The 10756-nt window shown below is 44.2% G+C and overlaps 1 protein-coding gene across 1 annotated transcript in view; it reads right to left on the minus strand.

Annotated features, from left to right (window-relative positions):
- Window positions 1–2573: 2573 nt before the first annotated feature.
- The window catches only part of Sftpd (surfactant protein D), a 13035-nt gene continuing 4852 nt past the window's right edge, over window positions 2574–10756 (minus strand). Inside the window, exons 3-8 of the mRNA XM_021182578.2 lie at window positions 7490–7606; window positions 7139–7255; window positions 6696–6812; window positions 5841–5957; window positions 4694–4777; window positions 2574–2978 (exon numbers count right to left, since the gene is read on the minus strand). Coding sequence (XP_021038237.1) covers window positions 2602–2978; window positions 4694–4777; window positions 5841–5957; window positions 6696–6812; window positions 7139–7255; window positions 7490–7606 — 929 coding nt within the window. The 3' untranslated portion in view covers window positions 2574–2601. The remainder of the gene's footprint in view (window positions 2979–4693; window positions 4778–5840; window positions 5958–6695; window positions 6813–7138; window positions 7256–7489; window positions 7607–10756) is intronic.

The following is a 10756-nucleotide window of genomic DNA, read 5'->3' on the forward strand; positions in this document are numbered from 1 at the left end:
CCCTCTTCTGGCTTCTGCTGGAACCAGGCATGTATATGATGCCGAGATGTACGTGCAGGAAAAACATTCATGCACATAAAACATAAAATGAAAAAGAGAGATTTGGTCTTGTTATTGGGAGATAAGCAATGGCTTCTTTGAAAGGGTCTCCCAAGACTGTCATGACACTAAGGGAATCTCAGTGGTGATATTGTGCTATGTGATCCTATCCCCAAACCTTAGCTACTAGGAGCAGGGTGGGCATCTGAGATGAACAGACTTATCGCCACTGGAGTTTTGGGATGTGGGCAGGTGTGTGATTTTTACTTTTATGCTCTATGTCTATGTCTGTTTTCTGCCCTTAGATAGTTGGAGTAGTGCTTTCAACCTTCCTAATAGTACCAGCTCCTTATATGTGACTCTTAACCATAAAATTATTTCATATTTGTAATTTTGTTACTGTTATGACTTATAATGTAAATATTTGGTATGTAACCTCTGAAGGGACTGTGACATACAGGTTGAGAACTCCTGCTCTAGCTGCAGGACATAGGGGGGTTTGAACAAGAGAGACTTGGGTATACGAAGGGTCTGGAATACAGCCTGACCCTGAATGTCCCCCAGTGCTTCTTAAGCACATGTGGAGCCATCCATTTATAGCAAAGGGTTCTCTTTAGCTTAAAAACAACCCAATTGCTTCCTGCTTCTGACTATAAAAGGTACCTCTGTAGCCTTCCTCCACAGGTGTTCCCGGGTGAGGCCTCTGCACCAAGAATTATTTGTTCTTTATTGTGCAACTGACTTATTTCTTAGGAGGTGCCAAGAATTTTCTTTCCCAATAACAAGGAAAAAAAAACCATCTCAGTTGGACATTGGCTTCACTTGTCTAACCGTGTGAGGCTTGTCTCATAAAACATGGTGTCCTATTTATCTGTCCTGCTGAGGGACTTTGAAGAGGTACTCAGTTTGGGTGGGGAGATAATAAAGAATGGGCATTTCCCTCTGGTCTCTGGGTCAGGAGAGTGAAGGTTCCTGCCTAGAGAAGGGTATTTGTGTCCCTTTTATGGGCTTAGAGCCGACCCAACTCTTCTTCCCATTTCTTGAACACAGGTATAGTTAAAATATGTGTCAAAAATGTATCAAAAAATCAAATCAAAACAAAACAAAACCAGCCCAAATACACAGAATCCAAATATTTACATTATAAGTCATCACAGTAACAAAATTACAAATACGAAATAATTTTATGGTTAAGAGTCACATATAAGGAGCTGGTACTATTAGGAAGGTTGAAAGCACTACTCCAACTATCTAAGGGCAGAAAACAGACATAGACATAGAGCATAAAAGTAAAACTCACACACCTGCTTGCATCCCAAAACTCCAGTGGGGATAAGTCTGTGACCCATTAACCCTACTATCCCAAGTCATTGTCGCCTGAGTCCTCTCCCTTCTCTGAACCTCCACATATGAAAAATAAAGAGGATGGGACTGGAGAAATGACTCAGCAGTTAAGAGTACTTGTTGCTTTTGCAGAAGACCTGGGTTTGATTCTCAGCACCTATATGACAGCTCACAACCATAATCTCAGTTCCAGAGAGTCAACAGACCCACATGTAGTACACACACACACACACATACACACACACACACACACACACACTCATATATATGCATGCTGGAAAAACACTTATACACATGGAATAAATATAAATAACCTTTATAAGTAGATAAGGAGTATTTGCTAGGCTATCTTTGAAACAGAAGGCATAAAATGTTCTGGAACTGTCTGGTAACAGAAGACTTAGGTGAATATGAGCATGGCCAGCCCCTCTTCTTCTACCTCCTTGAGATTACAGATGAGTTTAGAATGGCACAGAGGTCCTTCTCAGCCCCATTGACAGGGCTTTGAAAGAATGTTATCCTAGGTGTTGCCATGACATTGAATAGGGAAACAAATAGATTCCCTGTCAGATCATTCTGCTGGGCTTTCAGGAAACCAGAGGTTTCCAGGCTACCATTGTTTAGTTTGAAGGCATCAAAGAAAATGTCATGACCAGAAATGGCCAGCAGATGGAATATACTGCCAGGATCCAGGAAGATCTCACCCTGGAGTGAATGAGAACTGAGAGTTAGGGCCTGTGTGATCCTGTTAGATGGTGAAGGAGAACAACAGAGATGTAAGAAAAAGTCATCCAGAGACGCCAGGACACCAGAAACCTCAGGCAAGACTGGAGAAAAGCCTAGAGGAGATCGCTCAAAAAGGGTGTCATCAGCCAGGCCAAACATAACTGGAAGTTGGAGAAGCAGCAGGGCGAAGAAGAAGGCATTATGTTCTTTGACAGGTCACAGAGGTGGAGTTTTATCCCCTACAAGTGGTAAAACATGGCTCCTCTTTCCCCTGAGAGTTTTTCAGTATGTGAAGGCAGCTGTGTGTGATACTCTGAGAAATGTATTGTGCAATAGCCCTGCCTTTGGGCTGCTTTCTGTAGAGAACCCAAGCTATACAGAGAACTCAAGCTATACACCTTTTATTAGGATGTTGGCAACATACAGGTCTGAGCCATAGTACACTGGCTAAACTCCTGGCCAAATACTGTCCTGTCTTTTACCTCCAGTGGCTCAGAACTCACAGATAACAAGGCGCTGCTCTCCACAAGCCTTGTCATTCCATTGCCCATTGGTGAAGATCTCCACACAGTTCTCTGCTCCACCATTGTTGTTGGGCTCTCCTGGAGCCCAATTAGAATAGACCAGGGGCTCTCCTGTGGGGTAAGTGAACTTGCCCTCTGTGCCCACATCTGTCATACTCAGGAAGGCAGCTTTGTTGTGGGCTGTGATCAGTTGCTGTATGGCAGCATTCTCAGTAGCAGAACGTGGGGAGGCCAGCTGTCCTCCAGCCTGTTTGCACATCTCCTGGGCATCCTCAAAAGGCTTTTCAGAGTCTGCTGTCCTGAAGATCTTGTCTCCAACACTTCGGCCATCAGGGAACAGTGCAGCTGAAAGAAGATGGAAGGTGGGCTAAAGTTGTGGTAGCCCTTAGATGCCTGTGAGAAATTTGAGCTGGAGTTGGAGCCTTCTCTCAACCTTCTAATGAAGTGTATCGGGGAACCAGAAATGATGAAGCAAAGACTGTGGTCCTAGCACCACAGTAAACTCTATGAGAGAGTGCCATCTTGCCTCATTCACAAGCAAGGGCCCGTAAGCTCAAAGAAGTTCAGTACAAGGCCCCAAGTTGGTAAGATTGTGGGGAGCCTTACTCACTCTGACACCAGAGCTCAATGGATCAGTCTGAGGAGCTGACTCACTGCATCATATACAAGTTGTACATGGGGACAGAGGGTATGGAGACAGGTGGACCCCAGGGTAGGGTGGAAGGCCCCACTGACCAGCTAATATCACTAAAACAGAAAGGTTTAGTAAGAGATCTTGTCTCAAAAAAGACACTATGGAGAGCTAGTGAGATGGCTCACAGGTAAAGGTGTTTGCTTTTTGCTGCACAGCCTGGTGACCTGAGCTCAATCTTTGGAAGCTACATAAAGGTAGAAGGAGAGAACTGAATCCATAAAGTTGTTCTCTGACTTCCACATGAGCACCGTGGTACAGTTGGCCACATAGCCCATGCACATACATATGCATAATTAAAATTTTAAAAATAAAGTATAAAGTGGTAAAGAAGAACATCTGGTATCAACCTCTAGCTTGAACACACACACACACACACACACACACACACACACACACACACACACACACCTACCCCCTGAAACAAAACTATGACTTTTCATGGTAATATTAGTTACTGTGTAGAAATGAACAACTTTTTGTAGGAAATTACTTTTGAGTGTACAGAAGACACAGTGCAGTGAGCCCACAGTCAACCTGGTGGTAGTAACATAGGTTGTCAGCCAGGGTTTGCGCTGTGTGCTACAGTTAAGGAACCGTTAAGGAAATAGTGGACATCGGAGGGTTGGGTAAAGCCCCAGGCTTTCCTGGACCTCCTAGCCCTAGAAGTGCTGGTGAGGGGGTTGAAGTACATTTGAGAGGTCCACGTATTCAGGGGAATAGGGGGTGGGTTTAATTGTGAACCCCAGAAAGGAATCAAGTTGGTTATTAAGACTCTAGCAATGACTATCTAAGAGGGCAAGACTAAGTCACTCTCTCTCCACTTCCTTGACCCTGAAGTAACAAATGACATCACAAAAATATCTGTATAGCGTGCCATACATCTTTCCTTCAGTGTGCACCCATCTCTGTGGCTTTGTGCCCATGCATGAAAGTCAGCAAAAGAAACTAGATACTGGCAAATACTGTGTTCCAATCCTACACTGAAGCTGGTCAGAATCCAAGCTGTACCCTGGTTCACTGTTCTTTTCCTCTGAGTATCTTTAAAAGGATCCTGGGGAAGAGTCTCCATAGGCGCTGTATGGTACCAAGAGCAGCCCTGATCAGGGCCATGTAAGAGTCATGTGCTGTCCCAGGGTTGATCCTTGGTGGACTTGTGTGTCCTACATGAATATTCCCACTCGTTTATTCAAAGTACATAGAAGGACCCAATCTTGATGTGTATGTGTGTTGATAGATGCCAACTGTGTTGTTCAAGCCCCAAGTTCAGCCTTAGACTTAGTTCTTGCTCATTCTCATCCTATACCTAGAGCAAAGCTCAACCAAATAAGCAACCCTAGCTCAATTTTATTTGTATCCAGAAACTCACCTTTCTGATAGTGAGAGAAGGCAGCCTCTAGACGCTGTAGTTTTCCTTTTAAGGCCTCCATCTGCTGGCTCAGAGCAGCACTGTCTATATAGAAGGTAAATAAGGGAAATGACCATGTGGAGATTATGATACAAGCCTAAGGATAAATTGTCCCCGTGATCCAGAAAAAGGGTTAAGGTCAAGGTGGGGAGCTTGTTACTCATAACAAGCTTTACATCTGTAGGCACAGCTGGTCCCTGCTGTGAATGCTTTTCTTTCTTTTCTCAAAAATGCTTTGTTTGTTGGGGGGATTGTGTGTGTGTGTTGTACTTGTTACATGTCTATGCACATGTGTCCCAACAATTCTGTTGGTCATCTTCTTCTATCACCTTATATATTGTGGTAGAGTCTCTCACCGGAACCCAGAGCTTGCTGATTTGACTAGTCTAGCTAGCCAGTTTGTTCCAGGGACCTCACCTCTGACTCTATCGAACTGGGATTGCTGGGAAGCTGTCATGTCCACTCACCATTTGGGGATTTGAACTTTGGGAACTCTGGGTTCATGTCTGCTTGGCAAGCATTTCACCAACCCATCCATCTCCCTAGTCTGTTGTTTGCTTGTTTTCAAGACAGGATCTAATGTAGGCCAGGTTAGCATCCAACTCTGTAAATCCTGCTATAACCTCCCTAGTACTAGGATGACAAGTATGATTCATGACACTCAGATTCTGTGTAGGGATTTCTTATGGTCCCTAAATAAGCCCCTGAACCCCAACTGAGCCTGAAACAGATGGCAGATCAAAGAAGAAGGTATTCTGAGTTGAGATTCAGGAACTATAATGACAATTTGACAGTCTTGGGAAAAGAACAGAAACACATAGTACTTACATAATTCTCATCCACTGGATTGTTAGATTCACAAGGCTAGCCTATAAACCAGGAAGCCAGCTGTTGTCACCTATGTCCCATGGTCAGATGATGAAATTATCTCAATTTGCCTTCCCATATGACTTCGATAGATAGCTAAGCCAGATTATAATTGGCTTTCTTTCAAACTTATCAGCTGACCCCAAGTTCTATTGACCACCCATACTAATGAGATGCTCCTGCCTCGATGAAGAGGGCTACATCCCAGTGCAGGTCCCAGGACCTGAAGCTTCTGGCTTACCTGGAAGCCCGCTTTCACCTTTGATTCCTCTGTCTCCAGGAGCACCTCTGTCCCCCTTGAGTCCTGGGGGCCCCCTGGAACCTGGAGCTCCCTGTGGACCGACAGGTCCAGCAGGTCCTGGAATTCAAGAAGATCTGGCTATGTTGTATGTTTATTTCTGGGGATTTTCACCTCACTGTCTATAATAGTTTATGCTTATCCCACAAACAGACTCTTCACAGAACCCAGACACACGCCCACTATGTGTATGGCTGTCCTTAGCATCTGGCAATCAACTTTATCTGTGTACAACTTCCCTAAAAAAGACTCCCTATGGCTTAAAACATCCCTCTTCCTATGTGTGATTAGTCCCATTGGCTCGACACTCAACCTCCTTAGAAGCAGATTGCCTCCATAGCCCAGGTTTTACTTAAAGGGTAAATTTTGGAAGGGATCTGTGATGGTTTGTATATTCTTGGACCAGGGAGTGGCACCATTTGGAGGTGTGGCCTTGTTGGAATTGGTGTGACCTGGTTGGAGTAGGTGTGTCACTGTGGGTGTGGGCTTAAGATCCTCACCCTAGTTTCCTGGAAGTCAGTCTTCACCACCAGCAGCCTTTGGATGAAGACATAGAACTCTCAGCTCCTCCTGCACCATGCCTGCCTGGATGCTACCCTGCTCCCACCTTGATGATAATGGACAGAACCTCTAAACCTGTAAGCCAGCCCCAATTAAATGTTGTTTTTTATAAGACTTGCCTTGATCATGGTGTCTGTTCACAGCAGTAAAACCCTAACTAAGACAAGATCTAGGCCTTGTCAGCTCAAAGGGGGCACAGTAGAACTCCATCCAGTCCTCCATCTAGTTATCACTCACCTGCTGCCCCAGCATTCCCCGGGGCTCCTTGCACACCAGGGGCACCTCTTTCTCCCTTGGGGCCTGTGGAGCCTTTTGCCCCGGTAGATCCTTGCATGCCAGGAGCACCTACTTCTCCTGAGAAAGGAACAAAAAGAAAGAAATACTGCTAAGAGTGTGTTCAGTTTGCAACATTTCCTCAGCAGTAGGCCTGTCAAACAGAACTACCGGGTTAGATAGGGAGTTGGCAACACTGTTCCTTGCTGCCTAGGGTTCCTCTGTGGAGGGTGATGGAGAAATCCTGTTGGTGTGGAGAGATGTGAGAGAGGTGTACATGCCAAGGTCTTCATAGTGTTATTACTCTGGATTCTTCCTGTCCATCTGACCATGCCTCATATTACACTAATGGCTTCTACTGTCATTCCTCTTTTCTCCCTCCCAGACAAACCACAGCCCTCACCCACCTTTGGGCCCAGCCTCTCCTTTAGGACCTGGTTTGCCTTGAGGTCCTATGTTCCCCTGCTTCCCAGAGGGACCTTCTTTCCCAGCTGGACCAGGAATACCTGGAAGTCCTGGAGGTCCTGGCAGAAAAGGATCAGCCCAGTCAATGACAGTAAATTCCTTTGGAAGTGGGAGCCTAGAAGATGCATGTCAGAGCAGAGGTCAAAGAGACAAAAGTCTACCCTGAAACAACCCTTCTTCAGAACATCCATGTTTTCTCTTCCTGGAACAGGTTCTGTGCCTGCCACTTACACATCCTCATGATAGAAGCAACAGCTGGAGGCACCATCTGAATCCCATGACCCATTGCTCACCACTTAGTCCACGTTCTCCCTTTGGTCCAGGTTCGCCAGCAGAGCCATTCTCTCCTTTGGGCCCAACTGGACCTGTAGGGCCCTGCAACCCTGAGAGCCCCATAGGTCCTGGCAAACCTATAGAAACAAAAGAAATGGACCCAAAATTAGTCCTGTGCTCAGGAGAGACTGATATCTACAAGACGAACTCTCTGGCATCCCTTTAAGGTAATGCTGAGCATGACTTGGTCCTGTGGTAACCCACTAAATAAAAATTAGTGTCTCCACTTAGACAAAATAGACATCCTTGGCTTGGAGGTGAATTCAAGTCAAGAGCTTCACAACCTTTCATGCAGTGTTCTTTCTCCTGCCCCAAGGCCTCTGTGTCAGCAGAAGGCAATCTGCCAACATTGATTGATCAGTAGCAAGAGTGTAGATTTGTGTGCATGCAAGTAAGTATGTGTGCATATGTGAGCGAGTGTGTGGGGAGTGAGTATAAGGAGAGTGAACTACTTCTTTTAAATAAAAAATTGTATCAGATAGATACTAACTTGTTTATTGATATTTATCTACTTGATCATTGTTTATTTGCAAAGAGCCCCAAATGCACAAAGAATAAAAACATAAAAATAAAATTATAGCAAACTGATGAGCTTCTGTGCAATGAAGGAAATACCCAACAGAGTAAAGAGACAGCCTACTGAGTGGGAGAAAGAACTCATCAAACAGTAACCCGACACAGGGCTAGGATCCACAATATGTAAGGAATTTTAAAAACCAACAATGAAAAGCAAGTGATCTAATTTTAAAATGGGCAGATTATTTGAACAGACTTATCAGGAAAAGAAATAAAAGTTAGAAAGTAAATGAAAAAAGAATGTCAGTTTCAGTTTCATTCAGTAGCTATCAAGGAAATATTAATCAAAACTGTAATGAAATTCTATTTTGCACTACTTAGAATGACTTTTATAAAATAAAACAAAAAAAGGGCCAGCTTTGTGTGTGTGTGTGTATGTAAAACCTCCAATAGGTACAGAAATAACAAATAGTTGTGTGGTGTAGATAAAATGGAAGATTTATACAGGAAATGACTTAGTACAGCTGTTGTAGAAAACAGTGTTGGGATTACTAAAAAGAAAATAAAACAACCCCCAAAACTAGAACTATTATGTCTGGCAATATATAGACTTGAAATGCAATCAACAAACCAAAACAATACTTGCACACTTATGCTTATTGAAGCATCATTCACCATAGCTTAAATATGCCAACAGCCTAGGATATGCCTATCAATGGATGAATGCATAATGTGGTATAAATCCACAGTGGGATATTATCCATGCATAATAAAAAAAAACCCATCATTTGTAGAACATTGGTAGATGTGAAGAGCATCATATTAAATGAAAACCAGACACAGAAAGACAAATGCCCCATGTTCTGGCTTTTATGGCTACTAAAACATATGCCAACCTGAATGTAGAATAGTAACTAGTCAAAACAGGTGGGAAGGGGGGCATCGATAACACTAGACTGGTTTGACTAGCTTGCATTGTTGTATGTGTGCTCTTTAAGAGATTCATAACAAACTATGGGGCAGGGATAGCTGTCAAAGAAGAGGAAGTGTAGTATGTTTTTGTCCCCACAGAACCCTACCCAACACACCATATCCTCAGACGAAGCAGAACGAGAAGGGGTTTAGAGACTAAGTCCTATGCAGAGTATTGGAGAGAGAAGAGAAAAGAGATGAAATTCCAGATTTGAAAACAAGAGAAACCAGGCCTTCCCAAGGCAAGAAGTGCAATTAAGATAGGCTGTATTGTAGCCTCCAACAAGCCTGAAGCAGGCTGAGCCAGACCTTCACTTTGTTGCCACTAAGGAGATTACTTAGGGTGGAGCCTGCCTCCCTAGATCACTCTGTTGTTCAGCCACTGTCCCTGCTGCTACCTGCTGGGAGTCGGCCTAGCTGTTCTGGAGTCTACATCTGATCCTACGGGTAGTCACCTGCAGCTGGGCTCCAAGGATGATTTGGTGGGAATGGGCTTCCCCTTTTCTTTATAAAGCATGTCCACCATTAAAAATTTGAGCCTCGATCAGAATACTGTCTTGGTTCCATCTCTCTCTCTCTCCGCCTAGTTTCCCTCTTCTTTTTCAGCTCCAGGCTGCCTCCCAGGCTTGAATCCGGACATGAGACCTGCAGGCCAGCCCCAACACTGTATGTGAATTTTCTGGAAGATTCTAGACTTCCTAGTCTTTCCCATGATGAATCACAGAGAGTTACATGGCAGGGTCACATCACATATCTAGCGACGCATCCTGCTGAGGCAGGTACTCCTTGATTTACCTTAAGCATCTCCTAGCCTGAGGTCTCACTACAGTGACCGACAGATCTAATCCTTGCCCCCACATCACCTGCTCAAGAGTGTCTCTTCTTAGGCTCCAATTGCCCCTTTCAACAAATTCTGGGGACTGGCAGGTATCTAAATCCTCCAAAGAGATGATCAAAAGTGACTAGTGGTTTCTTTGCCCAAGGCCCAACCAAAGAGCAGGAAATATAAAGGGATGAGACCAGTCCCTAGACCACTGTAGGATAAAAAGCACCCAACATTCAATCCCCAGCTTCCTCTGGGATCAAGAGAGAAATAGAGATCTCAGAGAGGGAGCTGCTACATCAAGTCCCATTGTTCTTGTGGCTGCTCCTGGATAAGTCCACTTTGTTTTACCTTAGACCTACCTTCTCTTACACTTTAATCCATTCAGCCTACTTATTCTAAGTGTCATTGGCTTCCTTCTAGCCAACCAAAATGCAAACTAGGACAAGAAACATAGTATTTTTTCCATATGGAGTCTTCTTGTTTTAATTCAAAGCATTATTGAGCTACCAGACAACAGGAAAGGACAGAGAGAGCCTTGGAGCACAGCAGCAGGTGTTTTAAGACAAAGGCATTCTCCAGAGCTCCCTGGGACTAAACCACCAACCAAAGAAAACACATGGTGGGACTCATGGCTCTAGCTGCATATGTAGCAGAGGATAGCCTAGTCGGTCATCAATGGGAGGAGAGGTCCTTGGTCCTGTGAAGGTTATAGGCTCCAGTATAGGGGAAGTTCAGGACCAGGAAGTGTATGTGGGAGTGGGTGGGTTGGTGAGCAGAGGGAGGGAGAAAGGGATACGGGATTTTCAGAGAGGAAACTAGAAAAGGGGATAACATTTGAAATGTAATTAAAGAAAATATCTAACAAAAAAAGCATATAAAAAAGAAATTTGAGTTCTGGAAAAAAAAAAAAAAA

The sequence above is a fragment of the Mus caroli genome, chromosome 14 (genome assembly GCF_900094665.2).
Source record: "Mus caroli chromosome 14, CAROLI_EIJ_v1.1, whole genome shotgun sequence".
Lineage (NCBI taxonomy): Eukaryota > Metazoa > Chordata > Mammalia > Rodentia > Muridae > Mus > Mus caroli.